General features: G+C 31.6%; 1 protein-coding gene across 2 annotated transcripts; it reads left to right on the top strand.

Annotated features, from left to right (window-relative positions):
- The first annotated feature begins 3,844 nt into the window (after positions 1-3,844).
- stai (stathmin) lies at positions 3,845-25,698 on the top strand. Of its 2 annotated transcripts, XM_088036661.1 has the most exons (7): positions 3,845-4,111; positions 10,004-10,081; positions 13,268-13,434; positions 13,534-13,719; positions 13,840-13,986; positions 14,082-14,222; positions 23,918-25,698. In XM_088036661.1, the coding sequence occupies exons 1-7, from the start codon at positions 4,036-4,038 to the stop codon at positions 23,987-23,989; spliced, it is 867 nt and encodes a 288-aa protein (XP_087892787.1). In that variant the 5' UTR covers positions 3,845-4,035; the 3' UTR covers positions 23,990-25,698. The 2 variants fall into 2 exon arrangements, with proteins under 2 accessions (XP_087892787.1, XP_087892788.1); XM_088036662.1 differs by lacking the exon at positions 14,082-14,222 and having other exon boundaries at positions 3,846-4,111.
- Positions 25,699-25,973: the final 275 nt, after the last annotated feature.

The following is a 25,973-nucleotide window of genomic DNA, read 5'->3' as shown; positions in this document are numbered from 1 at the left end:
CCTAGTTCAATTCTAACTCGTAATTCTTTCGACTGTTTCGAATTTTCTCAATTATTTCTCGTTATTAAGGATGCAATTGCATTTTTTTCCAATTTTTTAATACTTACACATTATTGGATAAATTTTTCTTTAATCTTTAACGCACTATTTGATTGTGTAAAGCCACAGCCTGCTATTATTTGAATACGATTACAAAATTTAATAAATAAAAATAATGAAAAAATTAATATTAAGAGTACAAACTAATAATTTTGAAATTTTATTTGCAGATTTATCTGTTTTGAAATAAGCAAAAAATGTTATTCCTTTGTTATTTTTTTGTAAAATGGAAAATAAACTTTTTTTTCCCTCTTGTGAACTCAATCCGGGGACATACTGTATAGTTTTATTTAGATTTTTATTATATTATGTTTAGAGTCTCTAGTTAGAGTAATTTTAAGTTCTTAAGGTATTTTACTATTTTTCTGACGGACATAAACTCTTCCTAATTTTTCTTTGGTTTATGTGGATTTACTTTGGATTCTGTCTGGTTTCTCTAGATTCTTCAAATTCTCTTTGTTTTGTTTAGACTTTATTTAAATTTTATCCATACTAGTCAACAAATTTAAGTTGAAATTTGTACTGGAGCACTGTAGAGAGGCATTTCTAAAGTAGAATTGCTCCATCATGTATAGACTATCATGAAACTTTATACCTATATCATTCGAAAGGTAGTTAATTAAGTTGCTCAATGTATTATAGAAGTCGCCGTGAGAGTTAGTTTTTACCAAAATATTTTAGAAAATTGATGAAAATTTTGAAAAACGAACGGTTTTTAAACACTTTCTGGCACTTCTTTGCTTGGAATCCTAAATTAGTACTTTCTTTTTTTTGGATGTTTCTGCTATTTTCTTCTTAAATTTTTTCCATGTTCTTTCCTTTTCTTGTTTTATCTTACTGTTTGTTCTTGCTCTTGACAATTGGTACTGTTCGTAGTTTTCTATATTTGTATTTGCAAAGTATTTCTTTAATATTTGTTTTTTGTTTTTTATTGTTAATTTTTCGGTGTTTGTCTACTAACACTAATAATAATTTTTTACTATTGTTCCTCTCTTTGTTTTTATAGATTCTGATTGAAGTACCGTCAGAAATTGTCTTTAATTTGTGATTCTTTCGGTTTATACTTCTTTCGTTATTGTTTATGCTCTTTACCTTGTCCCACATTTCTTAAATGTTTATTATCGATTTTTCGTTTAAAAAAAAAATTTTGTTTCGCGGATGAAATAAAAATTTTCAATTTGTGAAAATAAAAATTTCTAACTCTAGGAGCTTTTACGCTCTGACAATGAAATTTGCGGATGATACTAGTTTGGACCTACATATCAACTCCCTGAAATTCGAAGGTTGTAGAGCAAAAGACACAGTTTTTAGAATTTTTTATTTCGCAAATGAACTAAAAACTTTCAATTTTTCGTAAATAAAAATTTGTAACTCTGTAAATTTTTACGCCACGGCAATCAAATTTAAGAAGGTTACTAGTCTGGATCTGGTTAACAACTCCTTCAAATTAGAACTTTGTAGAGCAAAAAACACAGTTATAAGAATTTTTCATTTTGGAGATGAACTAACAATTTCCAATTTTTGAAAATAAAAAGTTTGTAACTCTGCGAGTTTTTACGCCACGGCAATGAAATTCAGGGAAGTTACTAGTTTGGACCTACTTGTCAACTCCTCTAAAATTGAACTTTGTAGAGCAAAAGACGCAGTTTTTAGAATTTTTTATTTCGGAGATGAACTTAAAATTTTTGAAATGAAAAATTTGTAATTCTGTAAGTTTTTACGCCACGGCAATGAAATTTAGGGAGGTTACTAGATTGGATCTACTTATTATCAATGCCCCTAAATTTGAACGTTGTAGAGCAAAAGACACAGTTTTTAGAATTTTTTATTTAAATAAACTAAAATTTTCCAATTTTTGAAAATAAAAATTTGTAACTGGAAGTTTTTATGCCACCGAAATGAAATTTAGGAAGTAGTTTGGATCTGCTTGTCAAATCCCCCAAAATTGAAGGTTGTAGAGCAAAAGACGCAGTTTTTAGAATTTTTTATTTGGCAGATGAACTTAAAATTTCCAATTTTTGAAATGAAAAATTTGTAACTCTTGAAGTTTTTACACCACGACAATGAAATTTAGGAAGGTTACTAATTTGGATACACTTATCAACTCTGCCAAATTTGAACGTTGTAGAGCGATAGACGCAGTCTTTAGAATTTTTTGTTTAAATGATCTAAAATTTTCCAATTTTTGAAAATAAAAATTTGTAACTCTGGAAGTTTTTATGCCACCGAAATGAAATTTAGGAAGGTTACTAGTTTGGATTTATTTATCAACTCATCCAAATTTGAACATTGTATTATAAAACAACGATATAATATGTATATGTATATCCATTTCGATAAAATCAACATTTTTGATAAAAGCAAGTTTTAAAAAAAAAAATGTTTCCAGACATTTGCAATATATCGAATGTTTACTGTACTTTCGTTTTTTTATTATCCGTCATTATAATAATTATAGATGAACCTTTATCTTTTAACAACCTTTCAATAATTACCAAAAAATATTCGAAAAACGGTCAATTTGGTAGAAGGATCTGTGAGTTTTAAAGTCTTTTTTTAGGTTAATTTTAGATTGCCTCTAATTTCTATAGATTCTTCAGATTTTGTCCATTTCTTTTTGTTGCTTTAGATTTTCCTTCAATCTCTTCTATTTTTTTTATTCTCCTTGGACTGGACATTGATCCTAAAGGTTGTGCATAAGTTCTCTTGAAAATTTTCTTAGATCTACTTCTTTAGATTGTCTAAACTATAAAATTGTTTCTTCTATTTCGTTTGGTCTCTGATTTTTTTTATTTCTTTTATATTCTGTTTATAGTCTCTATAATTTCTTTTTTATATTCCCTTTTTTGTAGATTTTCTTTTCAGGTAAGATTTTTCTTTGATCCTCTTCATTTTCCTTGAAAATCATATTCTGTTTTCCTGAGATTTTATTATATTCTCCAAGTTCTCAATGTTGCTTAGAATCTCTAAATTAAAACTCTCTTTAGATTCTCTTTAAATTTTTTCTACATTTTCGTTAGTTACAGTTTTGAATTACAAAATGGTGTAATTAAAAATAGTGTAAAGTTAGGGTTATCAAGGAAATGATAAAATTTAAACACCAAATATGATTATGATAAAAAGTAACCTCACACAAAGAGCTTAAAATTGTGTTTTTTGATTCAAAAATGACTCATTCTTTGTCATCGAGAATATCGGAAATTCTCACCAAAGGAAATGTGATCTGTCATTTGAATTTGAGCTAAAAGTGGGAATCAATATGGTCGCTATAGTAGAGGATCAAACGATACTGTACGTCTGTCATCACATTACAAAGTGGAAGAAAAATTTATCTTTTAGGTCTAATTCTTGAAAACCTCTATATTTTTCTTTGATATTTTAGCCAATTCTTCGTAGATTCTCCAGATTTTGTTTGAATTTTCTTATATTAACTCTAGATTCCTTTAAAATTCTTCTTTTTCTAGTTCCTAGATTATCCTATTTTTTGTTAAATTTCGAATGTTTCGAATTTCGATGTTTGTGATAAGCACATTGTTGCTGCCAGATATTAGCCAAGACGGTGACGCCAACCCCCAACCCCCAACTCTCATAAATCGCTAAAGTCTACACCCTGAGTGTCTGGCAACAGCGGAAACTCCGATATATGTCATTGAGACTGTTGGTCACCGAGAAATTCACGCACACATATAAGAAAGAATTGGCGTCTCATCGACGGCGGCAGCGACGCCACCCCATATCGACCGGAACAACCCCAGTACGGCGTCGCAAAACCAGCGCCACCACCGCACCTGTTCTTCCGTCTTACACACATTGCGTCTGACTTTCATTTCGGAAACACCGAAATTTTGCCACGAATCGCGTTGACGGTAAAGTTGTGAATACGTTGCCGTCGTCGTCACGCCGTCTTAGTGAAGGAATTAGCAAAAAGTAGTCGAAATGTTGATTGGACTCGTTAGAGAGTCAGTTTTGCAGTGCTTCTGCCATACATGCCGGGCGCCAATTCCAGCTGCTGGTGAGTATTGCTGGTAATTTTGATAGGGAGATCGAGATATTGATTCCACTATTATGGAATTGGTACCTCCTGCCGCAACAAAGAAGTCAGTTTGTTGGTTTATTGTGTCATCAGGTCTCGCATGGTTTACTGATTAATGCTATCGGAGATCTGTCAAAAGCGGTTCAATTTCTTAGACTAACATCAAAACCAACTCGTCGGAAACACTTTTGGTAGACTGCTGTCTTCCCAAAGGTGAGGGTTCATTGGTCGATTATTATATTCGGAAGCCCCGGAATTCCCCGGACTGCATTGCATGATTCATCATTCTCCCACTGTTGCTGGGGAGAAAGCGAAACGAGAGAATCTGCTAGTGGTGCGCTATCGTCGGGAGGGGTCATGAAGGAATCAACGAGAAAGATGCAAAATTTTTCTCTGCTGACACACGCCCGACGCGACAGATTGTCTGATGCGTGTATTCGGTTGAAATAAGAATCAATTAATTCAATTTCTGATATCATAAAATCTGCTTTTTTTAAAAATGATCGCTTCAATTTTAGCATCCTTTTGGTCAGTTCAAAAAGTAAGTTTCTACCATACACTTTTTATCAATTGCCAATGCAGAAGCACTTAATAATAAGAAATTCTTCATCAAAATTTGGGATGACACATTCTATGTTACACTAAAGTTTGGACGAAATTTATAGTAGAGCTGTAGAAAATCATTTCTAAAGTAAAATTGTCTCCTGATTCTAAATCCGAAGTTCATTTTACTCCATCATGTCAGGACATGTCAGATATTTGTAAAATAGGTTTAACTTCCATTTAAGTGCGGGCGTTTTTTGACACTCTCTGTATATCCGGACCTGATGAAGCAAAACGGACTTTAGATTCGGAATCAAGAGACCATTTCACTTTAGAAATTACTTTTTGGCCTCATGAATTGTAAACGTCAAATTAACATTCAATTGACATCTTTGGAAACATTATATTTACAAGTGCCCTGGACGTTTACACACGCCGTGCGGTAAAAATTGCCCAAATCGTCTGCTCTTCAGATGCGTTTATAAATTAAAATCACTTTACCATAATAAAGATTGATCACCAAAGTGGAATCTACCTAAATTAATATCTCAATTAAGACAATATTTCTATTTTTAAAGTATTATTAAAACGTTTTTTATACAGCGCCATCTTGTGTACTTTTTGTGTACCAACTACAAAATTGACAGAATTGACAGATGATGAAATTTATAAATGTCAGATGTGACAGATCCCATGAATTTTAAAAAATGCAATTATTTATATTAAAGTTTTTCGGCCAAAAAGTTTAATACAACTCTTGTGCGTTAACCATTTTACCACACGCGGCTGTAAATAACTCTTTCACTTCTCCGGTGCAATTTTTTAACAACCTTTGTTGACTGACTTGTGGACCAGAGAAACCTTTAAAAATTATTTACCTAGTTTTTTTTACTTTAGAGCTTTAAGAGCTTAATTAAATTATTGTTTTTCAGTTGCTTCCGATGCTTCCAAGCAGTTGGTATTCCTATTAATTGTCAAAACTATGAAATCGATCCAGAAATAAAAGTCATTTGTTGACCGTTGACCCTTGGAGAAAAATATTTGCAAATGAAAACTTCCACTTTTTGCTATAAAACGTTTCAAATAGTGGCTGTTTCACGTTACTTTACGATCCTGACGATGCAACCCAAAATATCATGAAATCCTTGAAAATGTATTGAATATTTTTGTCTCGTTTTGGAAACTCATTGATGAAATCGTTGATTTGGCGTTGATTTATGGGACATTTGTGTTGTATCATGGTCTATTTGTTCCAATTCTTTCTTAAATAAAATCAATGATATTCTTAACTGAGATTATTCGAATTTGATAAAGGATGTCTAAACTACACAAAAATTACAGTCGGTTTAGGTTGTAAGTGTCCACTTTGATAGTTGTTTTTTACTTAAGGTTGTAATCTTGATAAATCAACTTTGGAAATTTTAAGATTGCAATGTTGACATCATTGCTCCTCCGGAATTTGATATTTGTCAATGTTGACATGAAAACTGCTGTACATGAAGTGCAAACATGTTTCAAGTGAAATGAAATGTTCCTCAGATGCGATTAATGTTTTAAAATTATTGAATAAATTACATTATTTACGTTATGAAAATTTGCAAATCTGTAACCTTGGGTGGATATTTGCAACCTAAACCAACTGTATGAATGTTTTTTGAATCAAGTTACAGTTGAATGACGTATTACTGGTTGAATTTGAAGTCCATAAAAATGCTATACAGTAGACTCTCGATAATTTGAAATTCAAGGTACCTGGCAAAAAGTCCAAATTGTCGAGAGATCTAAATATAGTGTGATTCAAATAATCAAGAGAAAGAGAAGAAAAAATTCAAATAAACGAGAGTTTAAAGGCAAACAGACAATAGCCAGAATAAACAAACCAATCAGAAAAGAGAGCGTTAAATCCACTAACTCCACTTTGAAAAAATATGATAAAACTTATGTTTTGTAAGCTATGAATTCTTTAAGTGAAACAGATTTATGTTACGACGAAACTTCTAAGTCAAAAAAATGTAAAATCTGATTTTAATGCTGCAATGGAATTTTTAGAAATGGTTTGTTTGGAAGTTTGTTTTATTTCTTGTACGCCCACGCGAGGGGCTTCAAATTAACGAGAGTTCGAGAGGGAAAAATTCAAATATAGAGTGTTGGCACGAAAAAAGTTCTTAACGAGGGGACCAAAATACATTGAAATTGTTTAATTTATTGAAACCGGAAAAAAACTTCAAATTATCGAGAAATTATCGAGAATCTACTGTATCTTATATGTGGATACAATTTAAGACATCAATAATATAGGTATAACAGATTTAGGGCTGGTTTACAGAAGCTATGTTAAATCTTTAATTTCGATTAAATGTTAAAGTGACATGTGATTATTTTTACGCCAATCAAATGTCACCAATCGTCGAATTTGCTGCGAGATTAACTTAATTTCAATTAAATTATTGTGTAAATTGGCGTTTAGTCTTATTGTTAGTCTGAACACATTTTATTCTGGTTTGAAACAACACGTACTTAACTAATATTACATAAATTCGTTGACCCTGAGCAATACTTTTGCGTGACAATATCAGAGTCCATAAATTAATTAGTATTTTATTGATTTTGATCTTTTCGTTTACTAACGTTTTGTTAAATGTAATTTTGTATTCTTCTGTTATTATCATTAGTATGAAGTATTTATTAATTCTGTTTATTTATTACTGCTTTAATATAAAACAGATGGCCCAAAATTGCTTTGCTGTAAAACGAAGTGATTTTAATGTATGTTATCGATTTAGTGCACAAAACTAACAATTTTGACGGGAATAAATTTTGTTATCATTTGTAAATATGTAACCATTTAAAAAAACTTTTCCGGCGATTGTTTGTTTTTAGGTACTATTAATGCATGATTTGTCGGCTGAAATCATGCATTAAAATTGGCAAGTTTTGGAAACAAAGAAAATAATCGAAAAAAAAAACGCAAAAAGACAATAATACAAAGTCAACAAATGGAAAACAGTTGTGCCGGAGAAGTGAAAAATCAGTTCTAAAGTGGAATTGCATCCTGATTTCGAATTTGAAATCCGTTTTGCTTCATCAGATTAAAAGATATTGTTAATTTTTTTTGTGTTCTAATGCACAAAAATTTATTGTCTTCATTTTTTCTTGAAAACTTGCGAAGTTATGGGAACGCTCGATAGTGTTTTGGAAAGCTTATTTAATAAACCTGTAATACTCATTGGTTGAATAAGTATTTTCCATGAGAATTTTGAAAATATCTTGTTTCAAAAAACGCAGTTTTTAGTGATTTTTTTATGTAGTTTTGAGATCTTGCCTTTTTGACGCACTAACAAATGCATTGTTATGTCTTATTATTTAGAAGTTACAGGAGAAAAAACATTGAGAAGTTTTTCAAAAAATTGCATTTTTTTGGCGATTTCATATACAAATTAATGCCATTGCTTAAAAAAATCCTAATTTCTAGACACATATTGAATTTTAATAATATTATTTGAGAATAATACAGTTTAGAAAAGTTATACTTGATGAAGGGTTCTTAGTTTTCCTACCAACCAAAAAAATTAGAGAGTGAAAATCTTTGAAAAGAATTATTTAGATTTTTTGGAAAACACTACTAAACAAAAAAGTCGTTAATCTATTGGAAAGTTGGCATAAAATGGGAAAGTAGATGGCACTGAAAATTTATTTTTTGTATCTTTATTTAAACTATTTTGCGGACAATTTTATGGCTGTAGCCGATAAAAATCATCATCAATTTTACGAAAATTTTGTGTGGAGCGTAAAAATGATCTAGATTGATACGAAAACGTCTTTAAATTAACTCAAATTATCATAAAAAGCTCAATTAACAACTTTTTTACAGGTTTTTTTTTCTGAAATTACATTGAATTATTTTTCCTGTAGGTAACTTCTAAATGACAAGAAAAAATATACAGGGTCATTTTGAAATAGAGGCAGAAAAACAATCCATTACAGCTTATTGTAAATGAAGGAAGTTGGCAGGTTTCGTTTTATAAATTGCTATCTCAATTTCAAGTAAAAAATAAATTAAATTGATTTCAATTTTCATGCTACGCCAATGATTACTAAGGTTACTAAGGTTACTATCCATTATTAACGAACAAAATGCTCTGCGTTGTTGTCAAGGTTATTTTGTGCATATCAGTGGCGCCGAGTAGGTCCGGATTTTGAAATTTTTACCTTTACCTTAAAATTAATAAAAATCACCGAAAACGTCTTCTGCCCAATTCCGTGAAACCGTGATTTTTTTTTCGCCCCTATTTCAAAATCACCTGTATAACTTGTTTAGCACCGTGTTGGAAAAAAAAGATCTCAACCTTTATAATGAGGATTACAATAAATCTCAAAGTGCCAATTTAGGAGTTCTTTTCAAAAAAGTGTCAAAAAGATTCTAAAAACTGTTCGTTTTTCAAATTTTTATCAGTTTTTCTCAAACATCTTGGCAACGAACTATAGAAGTTGTGAATAAGTTGATTTAATTACCTTTCCGATGATATATTATAGAGTTTCATGATTTTGCAAGTTAAAGTAAAACTCAAAAAAAAGTAAACTAAAAATTTTATTTTATAAATATCTCTAAAGTCTCACCTGATAGAGCAAAACGCGTTTCGGATTAGAATTAGGAGACAATTCTACTTTCGAAATGACGTTCCACTGCACCAGTAGGTACAAATTTCGTACAAAATAAGTGTAATAGAAGAAAATTCCAAGATGGGATCACTTTTATTCTCTTCATTTTATTATTTTTTGAACGTGTTATTTCTCGAAACTCTAAATGCGATTGATTTGAAAGTCATTTATAGCATTTTTGCTTAACTTCGTACAATCTATAATGGGAATGTCGTTTAGATTATTTGGTTGTTCTATAATAAAAGAAATACAGAGCAGTGGGTCACCAACACGCGCAAATTATATTAGTCAAATTTTATTCATTTATAAATTCTATTGATCACATGAAAGGATTGATTAGTTGATCTTGAAGGGGACCGTATAGACGTATATTGTCAGACTGACAATCTTTCATGGATTGATGGAATTATAAATGGCACTGATGAATCATTAGAATGTTATGGAATACCACATGTATTCTTTTGTCAAACTGAATTAGCTCGCTTAGCTCGCTGCAGATTAATTCGCGCTGCTTCTCTGCAATCGTGACTAATTTTTGCGTTTATTATAAAACTATTTCCTGCTCTCGGAAATTCAATTTTCAGATGACTTTCGGGACTTTGTAAATAAGCCAAATGAGACCTCATGACATTGCTGACAAACATATTATAGGGCAGACGATTTTTTCAGTACATAGCGGACAACTGCCAATTACAAAAGTTAAAGCAAAACCAAGAACTAACCAACCAAGAAGAGTACAGTTTGTGAGTAAGTATGAAAGAACAGTTTTTACGCATGTATTTTATTTTTGTTTATAACTGCACTAGATTTCTACATTAAAGTTTTTGAAACTATTGTGTAACTTTTTTCCGAAAATAATTATGTATTATAACACTTCCCCACTAATTTACGGTAAAGACTTTACGTCACTGAGAGTTAACTTGTCAAATTTGCATATCAGATTTACAAAAATGTTTTTTTTTTGCTATTTTTTCCAATTTGATTATTAAATTTATTTTTTTACAAAATTTGTCAAAGCTGCTACTATTAACGCATCCAGTGCGGAAACACTCTGTTAACACACTCAAAACGGAAATAGAGTCAATCTGACAGATTCCCAAACGTCTCACATTCTTCCTTCCACTTTTTTTCTATTTCAATATTTCTTATAATATATTTGGCCACTTGTTCAACTTCAACTAATATATATGTAATATAAATATGTAATAATGATCCTTATATTGCCCGAATGCAACCAACAATACAAATTTCTTTCGTTTTTGAATCCTGGCTTTCAGCTGAAACGGCTAAAACTAAACTAAACAATTGATGACGGTGTGGACGGCTGGTTGCCTAGGTCTTATCGATCTCTGTCAGCAACGGCGCCCGAAAGTCTGTCTTGACGCCGCCACCGCCATGCACACACAGTCACCCCTCAAACAGATGTTGTCGACGTCTCGTCGCTTACGTCACTAGTAGATAATGTGAAAGAGAAAGGATTCGTTGCCATCATGCGCATTTCCTTCTAACCGGCATGGGGTCATTGGGGGTGCAAAGTTTCAGATTAATTTTGCGGTTTGTCATTCTTTGAAAATGTTGGAAATAAGAAAGAGGAACTAAAAGAATGGAATAATATTTATCTACGCCCATGTTATAGTGGAACATTTGTATAACTCATTTTGGTTGCCTTATGAGTTATGCTATATTATCTAGGAGTATTTGTTATGTAGTAAAACTAAGCGTTGAATAATATACTCATTATACAACAAGAGATATATTGTGGCTATATTACATCACTCATCTTGGTGACAAACCCGTAAAGTTGTAACAAAATTTAGTATTTTTGTAGTTGTGAGTGGCCGTAGATAAAATAGTGTGCCAACACTAGTTGCGATTTATGATGGGTAATCCTTTTATCCTGGCCCAATCCTGGTAATCTCTTAGGTATACTTGAACGCTTCTTGTCTCAAGATGGGTAAAAATATTGCAATTGTCACAAATTAATAAAATTATTTTTCAGAATTATTAAATATCTCGTTACCACATGTTTTAATTCACATTTTTATATAGGTATCTTAGAAGCATAAGGGTCTATCTAAAATTTTTGTGAAAAATGAGTGAAATAATGTTTTTTATTACTCTTTACATCTTCTTGCTCCTGCAAAGAAACATTTTTGTTTTTTGATCAAAAAAAAATGTGACCAAAAATTTTTAACGACCTGTAAGTTCTTCATTTTTAATGCTACTATAACTTTTGTTGATTTTCTCGAAACTTAACCCTTATGCTTCTGAGGTACCGATATCATTTTCATACTTTTGGCGATAAAAGGAACATAATAGGTTAAGTTTGCCACCGATTTCCTAATTTTGATTATTGAAAAACGTAGTTTTTTGCGTTTATATCACATATGGTTAGAACTAGATTAAAACTGATTATATCAACTTGAAGCGTTGCGTTTCCTTTACATGTACAAAAAAACAGGAGTAATTTTTATAGCTTCATAATTAATAGCGATTTTGGACCGGGACACTAGTGTTGGCGGACCCTGTATATCTTACTTGACCAAAATACCTTTTAGATTTTCCTCATATTCTTTAGATCATCTCTTGGTTCTATTAAATTTTTTTAGATTTTCTATTCATTTCCTTGACTGCTTTGAATTCTTTTGTTTTTTTGAATTTTCTTAGATTTTTCTTTAGTTGGTCAAAATTATCTTTAGACTGTTTTTAGGTTTTATAGATTTTCTTAATATAATTTAATTCTCTTTTATATTTATTTATATTCTTTTATACAGGGTCCGGCAACACTTGTGTCCACCCCCAAAATCGTCATTAATTTTAAAGTTTCAATTTTGAAAATTTGGATACGTTCATAGTTGACAAAGCTCTAGAAGCTGACGCAAAAATTTGTTTTTTATCACCGATAGTTTTGGCGTCGCGACGCCTAAGAAGTATAATTTTTAGCGATTTTTGAGTTTTTGCGGAAATATTCGCAAATTCAATTTTTTTTCAACATAACTGTGATACAAATATCTGAGTTTTTATTTTAAACCTAATGCAAATTGTGTTTAAAATTTGCGAAAAAAACGTTGTTTTATCAAGTTAGTTTTTTAAATTATGACAGCGCAGCGGCAAACTACGTTTACACCAAAATTTCAGAAGTCACTTCATTCACTCTTACAAAAGTTAATTTTCATTAACACGGGCATGTTGCACTTTATGGACACCAGAAATCGTTAATTAACGTCGACAAAACGACAATTTCACCAAGTAAAACTTTTGTTACAATCTAAAGCGAGCCAAAGGATAGATGTCATTTGTGACACAAAATGTTGACAGATGGGTGTAAACGTGGTTCCCAATTTTGACGTAATAAAATTGGAAACTAACTTGATAAAACAGCATTTTTTTCCCAAATTTTGAAGACAATTTGCATTAAATGTAAAATAACAACTGAGATATTTTTAACACATTTATATTAAAAAAAAAATAAAATAGGGGTTGATATCATAAAACCTCACAATTACCTAAAAATTAGATTTATAAGGCGTCGCGACGCCAAAACTATCAGTGATAAAAAACAAATTTTTGCGTCAGCTTCTAGAGCTTTGTCAACTGTGAGCGTATGCAAATTTTCAAAATTTTCTCTTTAAAATTAAAGACGATTTTGGGGGTGGACACAAGTGTTGCCGGACCCTGTATATCTTGAAGTTCTACTCGGGTTTTCATTAGATTCTCTAAATTATTCATGCATTTCTCTGAAATTCTTTTGATTCTCTACTAGATTTTGTCTATACAAAATGTCCTAGAACGCTCGCCCTTCCTTTTAATGGGAAATTCTTTGTCAAAATCTGAGTTAATTGTCGTATCGCACAATGTTTCAGGCGTTTATAATTTTCAAGTTATAACCATTTAATAGTAGACCAATGATTAACAATAATTTAACGATTTTAGCGACTGAAGTTCGTTGCCAGGAAAAAACCAGGGGCGGACTCCGTTATGAAGTCATTCTTAGCGAACCTGAAGTCAAAGCCACCCCTCCAAAAAAAGTCATTTCACCAAAAAGCAAGTCCGTCCAGGACATTGAAGATAAGCTGAAGGCAGCAGAGGAACGTAGACAGGCAAGTTATTGTTTTATTGAAGCCTTTATCTAGGTAGCTAACTATTTACTAACTGATTTACTTTTAATAATGCCATTTTGATTGAATGAATGCTTATAGCAATTAGAATCTAATAAAATCGCAACACTAGCCGCGAAGATGCAAAAGATCGAAGAGGCTTCGCGGAAGAAGGATGAACAAACCAGTCAATTTATCACAGCCACTCGAGATGCTCTTGAACAAAAAATGGAAAATCACACAGAAAAACGCGAAGCATACATAACTGATTTAAAGACCAAGCTTAAGGTAATTTTATAAAAAATAGTTTCATTGGTCCAAAACCAAAAATGTTTTACCTGCGACTATAGAAGTTTTAGATAAAATATTGTATTACTTTCAAGTATCCATGTGCATTTATTTCCTCAGGATCACATTGAGAATGTAGAGAAAACCAGACTATCAATTGAACAACAAACCGACGAGGTGCGATCGGCGATTGAAGAGAAACTGAAAACGGCATCAGTTCAACGTGACGAAAATATCAAGAAGATGTTAGAACGTCTAAAGGAACACGTAAGTAATAAGATGATTGGGTAATATTAGTGCACTTTCATTATCATTTTTCTCATCATTCACGAAATGCTTGCATGTTTATGTGCGTCATTTAGGAAGAACAAGTACAAAAGGTCCGTGGAGGCAATTCTTTAAAATTCCAACAATTAGAAGCTGCTATTCAGGACAAATTAGAACATGCACGATCGAGACGTTCGCTCATTGAGCAGGAACAGAAAGAGAAATTGCGTAATTATGTAAGTAATCTTTGCTAGAAATTAATGTTATGTAACTTGTTCCGAACTATACTTTTTCTATGATCTTTTTGTTTTTGTCATGTCTTCCATTTCCGAGGCAAAAGATTATATTAATACTTGTTTTATTTCTTTCAAAGAGTAACTTAACTTTATGTTGTTTATTTTACAGAGAATAGGTATAAAATTACTCGTACCTAATTTTAAAATAGATGTTTATAAAAAGTCAGAACTTTTATGATTTGAACTGTTTAAAGTTAAAAAAATAACAAATTCAAAAATGTCATGAAGTAAGTATTGTCGGAAAATACATATACTGGGAACATCGAGTAAAAAAAATCGATGTTGAACTCAATTACATCGAGCACAGTTACACTGATCTCCAATACATCGGAGAAAACATCGATTTTGAAAAATAGTAAATAAAAAACTCAATATCGCATAGTTTATTGTGAAAAACAAAAATAAATAAAAACCTAGTAATAAACAAAATAATAAGTAAATAAATTATAAAAAAATAACAAATTCGAGATTAATAAGAATAAACAAAATTCAAAAATATTACTCCCTTAAATTAATTTCCAGTCTTCTTTATTTAGACCGCAGCACAAGTAAATCCCGCCTTGCCTTGGTTCTATACGTTGACAACCCACCAAACGAAATATGTATTACCAAAATCAAGAGTGTTTATATATGTTTAAAATCGATGTTTTTTTAGCAAAATCGATATTAATAAAAAATCGATGTAAAAGTCCCAGATTTACCCTATAGGTTGTAATAGTTGAATGTATTAACATCTTACATCGATTAAGAATTAATTAAGATTTATTCCAAAAGAGGAATTTAAATGAGAATTTAACAAGTTTTGAGAAACTTGTACAAATCAAAAATTCCTGTCAAAGTCCAATGTTTTTGCTGCCAACTGTTACCGATACAAATTTCTAGGAGTTGCTGGCAAATTTACTTTTTAATGAGTGGCCAATAGTAGTAGACTCTAGTAGGTAGTGTTTTTCCCTTATTCTAATAGTTTAAACGGGTTTTGTAGGTCAAAATGACATTAAAAATAAGAGTGACAAATCCAAATGCACATCCCATTTTTTAATTATTATTATTATTATTATTTATTTTAATTATTAAATTGTAAATCAGGCTTTGATCAGTGGAGCTCTTTTTTAATTTTCTCTGAACATTTTTTTTTAGCTATACTATATTTGGTAATCAGCAGCAACTGCTCTTAGTGACTGGTTTTCTTCTAATTTTGCAATAGCTTTTGCTTTTTCGTCTACAGTTAAATGTTTAGGCATTTTTAATTAATTACTGTAATAATTAGAAGTACGCCTATGATTTAAAATACTACTAAAAATATTTGGAGGAAGAACCAACCAAAAAGTCATGGGTCTTTTCAAAAAATCAGCCAGAAAATATGAACATAAAATATAAGAATCACAGTCATAAAAAATGATTATTGAAAATAAAAATATGGATATGTATTAAAAATCGATGTTTTTTTGGCGAAATCGATATTAATAAAAAATCGATGTAAAAGTCCCAGATTTAATACAACATAATAGAGGCTTTAAAGAAAATATAGAGACATTACAAAGAGAATTCGTTATTTAGTCCTAATAAAACCAAACGATTATCTAGATAATAATATAATAGTATATTATGAAACGCGTTTCATAATGAACAATTTGCCACACGCACGTTTTTAGGACACGACGAGCGCAGCGAGGAGTGTCATAACTCATAAAGTAGTAAGTGCGGCAAAATGCATTATGAACAAGTTTCATACGCTATTTTTTCTATTTCGCCCTATTTTAAACAAAAAAACTTGATTTCGAAATCTAGGGAATTTTAGGGTAAATGGCATTTGCAAAATGTTCGGGAAAAAATTCGAAGTAGCCAAATCCAATGTCAGCCAGTTTGACAGGTGTGACGTTTTGAGGTTACCGGAGCCCAAGGGAGCCAAGAGAGCAAAGATGTTGATTATGATCATGATGGTTCTCTTGCATCCAAAGAGTTTTTCTCCGATGAATTATTAAGCCAGGTACAACAAGAAATAATAGTGTATTGATCGATTTATCATGGTTTATCAAAATCAAAATCTAAATTGTCAACGTTGACGGCAGGCTGACGGTTTGTCTGCTGCAAACCTAAGAAAAATATAAGTTCCTGGAAATTTTGGCACGGGATTGGTCCATTAGGGTACCGAAATACGCTCAAACGCGTATCGAAATATCTTCATTATGAACGCGAAATAGAAAAAAAAATATAACAAAACTTCTAACAGTTAAACTTAAAAACAACTTGAGGTGGATGTCAGTGAAAATTTATTTTTTGCTTCTTCACTTGAACTTTTTTTCCGGAGACAATCTAGTGGTAGTAACCAATGAAGATATCAATTTTACAAAAAATTTATTTATGACAAAAATTATCTAATTTTAATTTTATTTTTCTAACTTCAAATTTTTTCTGGACCAACAACTTTTTAACAGTTGCTGCATATTTTTCAAATTATTGAAATTTGCCTTATTTACAAAAGAACATGTAATTAATAAACGCACGTCTGTTATTAAACCATACCATCGCATATCACATTTGGCAGAGTAGTTTAATTTTTTTAGTTTGTTGTAAATCATAATCCTTAAAACCACATTTTTTATTCATTTAACACAAAACTTTTGAGAACTGTTAATTTCATTATGTTTACTAAAAAATATGCTTAGGTGTTCAAAATTATTAACTAACACTAGGTGGCCCTCGGAATTCTGTAGATCTCGCTTTTTTCGTGAATTTCGCTTTTCCGTGGCGTTGGATTTTAATTTGAGATTGTTTACTTGATATACTATGAAACAAAGAAGAAGTTAGGTTGACAAAAAAAACCGGGTTCTACAGAATTCCGACAGCCACCTAGTTAATTGTATTTTGTCATTTAACATTTAGCAAAGAAAGTTTTAAGATAACTTTATATTTTGTGGTTTTCGTTGTTTGAAACTCTGATACAAATAATAACGCATGGCAAAATGTAGATTTTCCTGAAAATTTTAGAATAAAAAAAAGAAAAAAGGCTTAAAGAACCAACCGGCTTCGCTATTAAAAATTTAACTGTACTACGCAGAAACTTCATAAATCAGACAGGCTGCCCCTTTCATGGTTTCTGAACTCATTGCAAATTCTATTAAAATGAAAGAAAAAAAAGACACACGGCGTTTGGGCACCACGACATAGCAAGAAAAAAAGATACAACAGAATCTCGCGAATTTCTATAAATTGGTGAGTTTCTATGAATACAGGCGATTTCTGAGTTGGTGGCCATAAAATGGGGTTGTAATAATCAGTAATAATCACCTCCTAATTATCCAACTTACGATTTTCCCTTGTGAATGTGGTACGGGTACGACCCTCGACTAAGTGCCATCTTTCTTCACAACATTTGATAACAGGGGTTGGAAAAGGAAAACAACAAACCATCGATAATAGAGCAGCAGTTACAAAACTGGTCCAAAAAATATTATGAAGAATAAAAGGGTTCGCTCTCTTACTAAATTTTTATTTAATGGAAGGAATAAAAAAATAATAAACAAATATAATGTTGACGTAGCGATGATGTTAACGGGGATGATTGAAGTTAAAAAGTTTGTCTAAACAACTATTTTATGACTTAGCGGATACCAACTCAGAAATCGCCTGTAAATTCGTTAATTCGCAAATAAACATTGCATTTCAATATCCTCGATAATAAGAATTATTATACACACAGGGTTTTCGGTTTTCGCTGCCATATTTATACAGAAAAATGGCCGAGTCAAAAATTTTGTGATTTTAGCAATAATTATAAATGGGCTACAATAATTTATATTTGGGGACCCATTGTTTGGAAACAACCTGTTTGTTTAAGTTTATTCATTCATAAATTGGTATTGGCCAGGGGCTGAGTTCACCTGATTTTGTCGCTGATTGTCTTGTGATTTTGTCTATCTTTCCCTGATTTCTGTGTGATTTCGTCAAACTTCCTCTGATTTTTTTTGATGTCGCGTGCAACTCCTGATTTTCAAGTAATATTATCTGATTTCCTATTGATATCTTAATGATTTTCCCTTATTGTCTGTCTAATGATTTCTTTCTGATAACATGACTTGTCAGAAGTTAATACTTGTCAAAAATGGCACACACATAACTTCCTTTTTTTTCTCGCTAATTTCCCCTGATTTCCGTTTGATTTCGCATAACTTCCCCCGATTCCTTATAATTTAGTTTGACATTCCCTGGTTCGTCTAACTTTCTTTGTTTTTTTTTTTGTATTTTGTCAGTTTCCCTGATTTCGTAATGAATTCCTCTGATTCATAGTAGTAATTTCCTAAGACTTAGGAAGGTTAATCCCAGAAGTTCAATATTTTCCAAAACAGTATCCGACAAACTTTCCTAGAATTCCTTGTGTTTGCGATTAACTTTCTCGGATTTTCTTGTAATTTCGTCCAAATTCTTCCGATTTTCTTGGAATTTCGTCTAATTTACCCTGATTTGCTAGTGATTTCCTCTGATTGGCCCTTGATGTTCAAATATTTTCTCCTGATTTTTAGTGATTTCGTCTAACTGCCCCTGATTTTCTGGTGATTAAAAAAGGTTTATTTGCGCTTTTTCTTCAACTCATGCAATCACACAATAGATTCTCAGTTTATGAAGAAAAAATGCTGTTGATAATTTTTCATGGAATTCCCCACTTACCTTTCGAAACATTCTGTTTTTACCGAAATAGGGACCTAAAGAACTCATTTAGCACACTCAAAGCAAATACTTGTATCCGAAACATGCGGGAAAAATCGTATTTTTTTGTAAATTGAGCGTACGGTTCCGTCATTAATTCATGTCAGTTTATGTTTTCTTCTGCTCGGACTGATTTCAATAAGTGCCGTTTATCTCGAGGAAAACTATACTTTATGTATTTAAACATTGCTTAATTATAGACGTACTTTTTGCGGTATTCAAGGTTCTGATTTTTTATTTTGTTAAGCTACAATAAAACGACCATCAGTATGTCCGGTCCCATTCTTCAGAGATTTCGCATTTTTTATTTTTTGTAAATTTATTGTTCTCTTCGAATTCATATTTATTTATCGGTTCATTTGTAGTGAACATTAACATATTTATCCAATTCTCATAAACCTCCTTCTTATCTCCGCTTGAACAGTTGTCGGCATGACTTTAAAACTCACTACACAATAGTACCAATTTACCGAATAGCAGATTTTGTTATTGATGAAAAACATCGGTAAAATGTGCCACCCGACAATCCCTGTCTGATGGTCGTTTTTTTTTCTGGTGACAAAGGGTGTGGAGTGGATGTCGGTACTTATAAATACTCATAAATAACAAAACTAACTCAGATGGTGTACTCCTTTTGTGTAAAAAGTATCTTATTAAGTCATACACTCTTGCACTTTTAGTCTCGTCTAATATCTATTTTCTGCTTTAGAACGATTATAAGTCGGCCGAGTCGTAAATGGTACTTACGTTTTGGGGTATTTATGATGAACGGTTCGTTTTTCTTTTTTGTTAAACTACAATAAAACGACCATCAGGACTTCTTAATCCCTTGTTAATTTATTGTTTTCGTCCAGTTCATATTTGTTTATCGCGACTATCGCTGTGTGATGGTCGTTGTTTTAGTTGTGTGAAGAGAAATGCAGTGATGTCGATTTTATTTATATCGTCAGAACAGAATAAGTTAGGATTTATTTGTAGATATGTTTTTTTTTGTAACTTCTCCCCGTACCAAAATCACACGCTTGGAATAAAATTTCCATCGGTAACTGTTTCGAGAAATATCCCAATATGCGAAAAATTAATGAAAAATGATACGCTACGGTTTCGAGAGATAATAAAGTACGACTTTGTTGAAGTAGGTCGGGAATGGATTAAAATTTAAAAAAACGAAATTGATTACACGTTCATTTCTTTGATTATGCTTTAAGTAATAAAGTCTTCGTCACCCGAAAGCGGCGGTCCAGTTTGTTTACCACTTCAGATCCCAAGAAAAGAGGTAAAAAATACAGTAGTATTTGAAGCTTCGCTGTCAAGTTACAGCAGGTACCAAATAGTGATTTTATGGCTTAATTGCAGTACTCACTATACTAAAGCATTAAACCAGTAAATTAGCAGATTCTGAAATTTTCTTATTTTTTACTCCTTTTGTGTAAAGATTTCCCGCATTTTTAGTCTCTCTAATGTAATAAAATTCGATAATCGTCACGTTCATTTCATTTATCTGTTGTACTTTCGCATAATACTTGGTATTTATGCAAATTTTTTATACAGAGTATCAAGAAATGTTTGTCCATCAAATGATAATAATCTGTGATTAAACAATGAATTCGCGCTTGAAAACAATGAATTCGCGCTTGAAAAAAGGAGTTTCGAAACATGCTTAAAGATTTTCAAGTGTAAGTTACGCATACATACCCAAAACACACCTTGATGGTCAAAGAGATCCTGTATTAAAAGTAAGTCGAATTCGATTAATAAATCAATCTCCGCTAAGGTTTCCTTCGTTGCTCGAACCGATTGAAATAAGTGCCGAGAAAAAAAGCCGCTACCGTACATGTTGTGTGTACAAAAAATCAGACCCTTTTCTGAAATGTTTACTGCATCTTTATAGTCTCTCTTCACTTAATGGTTATGGTTTTGTCCCCACGAACATTAAAGCATTTTGAAACATCTACCACGTCAGCAAAGGCGGACGAACGAAAACGACTTTCAAAAGTCTCTCACGCGAAAAGCAAAAATCGGAAAAGGACCAAACCACAACCACCGGAATCTCGGGAAAGTGTACGTTTGGGAAAGCTCGGCGAAAGTGTCGAGAAAAAATCGGTGAAAGAAGGTACTCGCGCAAAACTACGTAACTCGTTCGCCGGTATTCTCGTTTTATTAGAGGCGTTCCGCCTGTACACGTTTTATATATATAGTAATGGTTAGTTACGACACGATATTTTTTTACATGACGATTTCTCGCTGATTTTCGCTGTTTTCTGGCTTGAATTCGCAAAGAAGAGCTCAAAATCTACAAAATCACCAATTTTTATCAAGATTCAACGGCTGAATTGCAAGAAAACAGCAAAAATTTGCACGAAATCATCAAAATTCTTAGAGAAATCCGCTTATTTCGATGCTAAATGACGATTTCTCGCTGATTCTCGCCGTTTTTTGGCAATTACAAATAGAAATTTAATGGCCACCCGCCTAAGATTTTAGTCTGTTAGTTTTAAGAGTCAAACAGTAAACATATACAAAAATTGAATTTATTTAAATTCTAGTTCTTCGTCAAATCCAACAGAAGGCCAGCGACATTGTGGTCTATTCGAATCGGATTTAATACCAATTTCAAATGCGCAAAAACAGTCAATGTTGCAACATTGAAAAAATTTGTACAAAGCCAAGAAAAACTACTTTTAAAAATTTAAGAAACTTGGTTTAAAGCACTTTTGGTCTGTTGTTTTAATACAGAATATCATTAACTGTAAAAAATGTGATGTCTAAAACAATGAAATCGTAATAAAAAATTTATTTAAACAGAGTTTGATCGTTCATAAAAAAAGCATCTATCTTAGTTAAAAAAGCACAAATTTCGTTTTGGTTTTCGATTTTGGGCTCAGGAATGAATTAGTTGCAACATGGTAGGTAGCATGTTTCCATATTTTGGGACCTGAGAACTATAAGGTTCTTACAAACATTTGCATTAAATTAAAAAGAGTGTTTAGGTTATCAGTGATATTTATTTAATTTATGAAGTATTTATTTAAAAAAAATGATAGGATCTATTAATATCACTTGTAAAAGTATTAATATTAATTAATATTTAATTAATAATATTAATTTACTTCTGTTTTACAGCAGTTCCACACGAACTGAACCTGACACATTAAAAACTAAAACATCTTTAAGAAACATAATTTTGTTAAAAATCGAATATATAAATCTTAAATTAACCAAAACCATGAATGGTTGGATTGTTTGCTTCTTGATACTTTAAATAACCACCTTCTTTTAACTACACTTTCGTTCATCTATTTTAATTAAATTTTTCGCTTAACTTCACTTTTTTTCACTCAAAATATAAATTCCAAGAATTTAAAATTAGTGGACAAATCAGTTTGAACTCTTTACTTAACACATCAGATACTGAATACATAAAAAAGTAATTTCATAATTTGTTTTTGAATTAAAACTTTGTTAAGAAAATTTGTCACACCCGTGACAATATTTTAACAAAAGTTGGCAAAACTGATTGAAATCTGTGGAGTTAAAAATTGATAATTTGTACACAAAGTAACAAATTGATAATGCAGTTTTTGCACTAATTAAAGTTAAAAGATTTATTAGAGAAATACTGAAAATAAATGTAACGGGTGTGACAACTGTTAGATCGGACTTTCCAAATTTGATGATTTAAGGCTTGAACATGTACTCACAGTTGGTTTTAACAACTCCTATTAAAATGCTCACATGTTAAAGAAATGGATGGTATGGAAGGCACAATAAACGTATCGTTCACAGAAAGGTAAACAACAATTCTGCTAAGAATTTCTTCTTGAAAGCAAAAAATCAATTAATAATATAAATATTTTGTATACTGGTGAATTCAAAGTCAAAATATCTGAATCTACTAAGTAAAAATATTCAAGCAATCAATACCAAATATCCAACAATATCTCATATTTTGTCCAAATAAAGAAGTTAGTTTAGGGTGGATGTAGGTATGTCTAGCGGATATAAGTACACTCGACCAATTTGTGAAACCGAAACTGGGGGCTGTGGGCGCCTTCGCCTGTGTAAAATATAACTTACTTTGTTCAAAATGTTACAAGCATTAATAAAATTAGTCTTTCTGCTACATTATTTGTTTTGCTTTGTCACGCCCGTTACAGTTTTCTAAAAAATACAGTGCACAATTGAATTGGTTATTCTAATTGCAAAGAGGCTTAAAATGTGTGCCTATAGTTCATATATTTGTGTACTAAAGGAGAAGGAATCTGACTTTTGTGATTCGCAGAAATATAGAAAAATGTTATTAAAAACAATAAATTTAATTTGTACGCGTCACACCCGTGACACCACAAATTAATTTCCTTAATTTTATTAATATAATTTGCAGCACTTTAATCTACCTGATAACAGTGCACTTCTGCTAGAAAAAGCTCTTAGCCGTAAATAAATTAAAAACATGTTGTCATTTTGTCACACCCGCGACATATGAAATTGCTGTTTATCCTTGTTTAAAAAAATCGCATAACAAATAATTTAAGTTCTCACAAAAAATCTGTTATTAGAGCCTTATAATTCTCACATCGCAATTTATTGTATACAAGCAACTAATCAAACGACAAACAAAAATTTTTTGCTCACTACTGTACTCCGATAGAGTAAAATAATTTACTCGATGCTCTTATTTCATATTAAGTCATAAAATGACTATTAGAGATGAAGCTGTTATGGCCTCGACATTTTTTATAAAATGACCCATCGCAACAAAAATGGACATCAAAACAGGCATGTAATAGGTACTTCAAGTTTCACTGCATTTAAGACGACTTGCTAGATAATGTCAGGGTCCTCTGAACGGAGTCTAGCAGATCGTTTTTTACAAAATCAATCGTAATCAATCGTAATTATGTACTAATGACTCATTCGATGTTTTTCAGGAAAAGCGGGCAGAAACGGTGCGTCAGAACAAAGCGAATCTCCAGTCCCAGGGAATTCCCTCTTCTGGTTAAATATCAAGAAACGTAGTTCGAATTTATATCCATATTATCCGCTTGATGAATAACTTGAGTTTTTTTGCCTCAAGATTAATAACTTATTATTACGAGAAGATTATCAGTTGTTCTTCTCAAGCATTGCTTTTAGACTGAATCACTTGTGATTGTGTTACAGTGTTAGATTTTCCCCTGTTTTTAGGAATTACATTGAATTGCCTATTTTTTATAATTGGAGTTTTATTTTTCTTTGTATTTTAAATTTGAGATTGTAGGAACGTTTTCGTTTCTCAGAATGTCCAATTCTGAACGGGTGGAGCCACAACGGCTTGGTTACTATAGCAGTTTTATTAGCAGACTAGGCCGAGAAAGTTGCCATTATTACTAAGTGTGCTCACTCGGCGTTCGACCGAACGCTATCGCTAACATTATTCGTATAGACCTCGTGATGTAATGTACGACTTTATTCATATTCGATTTAACTTAGTGTAGTAAGATATTTAACTTGTACAAACTGGTAGCATTATATTGATGACAATACAAATTTGTCCAAGCAAGCTATAAAGGCTGTTCTGGGTCCAGCCGCTTCAGCTTACCTCTTATGATGATCTTTATGTAGTTTCCAAGATTTTGTTATAAAGTAATGAGTGCAACGAAAACTTTCTTACAAAAGTAATAAAATAAATAATTGTATTGAAATGACCAGCTAGCTTAGCCACTTGTGAAGCTTTAAAACGTGTTTGTGCACTTTTTCAGTTTTTTGTAGATAAGTGTTGTAAAGTACACAGCCCGTGCTAACAGATTTTTTGCACGACTGAGCTAGAAGCAAAGCCTACAGTTGCAAAGTGCAAAAAATTGATGCTTTAGCATGTATACATGTCTGGGTATAATTTTTCGCGCCAAAATGTAAAATTAAAAAAACACTTTTGTACAACTTGCATATCCTTTACGGGCATGAGGAGGATAGCACTCTCGCTTAAAAAGCTTTTAAAAAATTGAAAATATTATTTTTATGTAAAAATATTTTTGGACTGTTTTCGAGTGGGACATTTATCATAGGAAGTTCTTAGAAGCGGTGCCACTCGGAAATCTGAATCAATTTTGATTCTAGAATTAAGGATTTGCTCATTATTTAAAAAGTATTCATAAACGCTTACTGTTTAATGGGTAATTTTTAAACTTTGTAATGAGAGAATGAGTTTTGGTTTATACGTTTATATGTACTATAACAACCGCCTAGTGCTGCCTTGTATATGAACGACCGGAGTGATTGAAATTCCAGATTGTGCTTACTGCTGTGGTTATTTTAGTTTACTTTTGTTCAAATATCTCATGCGATAAAAAAATCGTCAGTTTTTATTTAATCGCTCTATATTTGAACGAATTAAACGAAAATTTTACCACTAGCTTCTGTGATGAGTTGTTTTTTCAAATATAAATTTATAGCAGAGAAACGATATTTAGCTAAAATGTAACTGTAGCATTTGTGTAGTGTTTAGTAGTCACCAATTTATAATAATATTTCAAACGCTTTTGACATGTATAAACTCAAAGATTGTTTAAATCATTCATATATCTATGGGTTATGGTTATCAGTTATGAGAAACTTGCATCTAAGTGGTCGTCATATGTTAATCCATTGTTTGCAATAATTTTCAAGTGTTTTTGTTATTTTTTTAATACTTTTTATTTGGACAAATGTTGCTTAATAAAAATTATTAACACTACATTGTTTTGTTATTGTACAAGGTGTTTATAAATGTTTCTAGCATCAAGGATGGCTCTGGAATTCCTGTCATGCACTATTTTGCCGCTTTGTTTCCACAGTGATTATAACTATCTCAAAAATTATTGATAGTGTCATTTGCGTCAACGACTTTTAAGTTACGGTTTTGTGTTTAAGTTTATAATTTTCAGGTTTTAAACCACAATTAGAACAGTTTTTTTTTAAACTTACTTTGCTACATGATTAAGATTAACTACAAATGTCAGTTGAAAATTT

The sequence above is a fragment of the Gnatocerus cornutus genome, chromosome 5, assembly GCF_029298725.1.
Source record: "Gnatocerus cornutus isolate USDA-ARS CGAHR chromosome 5, icGnaCorn1.1, whole genome shotgun sequence".
In the NCBI taxonomy this organism is placed as follows: domain Eukaryota; kingdom Metazoa; phylum Arthropoda; class Insecta; order Coleoptera; family Tenebrionidae; genus Gnatocerus; species Gnatocerus cornutus.
The sequence above is the reverse complement of the archived record's forward strand: the minus strand, read 5'-3'. Positions and strand labels throughout refer to the sequence as shown.

Excerpts from the sequence above, each read along its gene's own strand:
- stai (XM_088036661.1), top strand. The coding sequence starts at position 4,036 with ATGTTGATTGGACTCGTTAGAGAGTCAGTTTTGCAGTGCTTCTGCCAT. Across the intron at positions 13,435-13,533 it reads CAGCAGAGGAACGTAGACAG|CAATTAGAATCTAATAAAAT; the intron begins GCAAGTTATTGT and ends GAATGCTTATAG. Across the intron at positions 14,223-23,917 it reads AAGAGAAATTGCGTAATTAT|GAAAAGCGGGCAGAAACGGT; the intron begins GTAAGTAATCTT and ends GATGTTTTTCAG.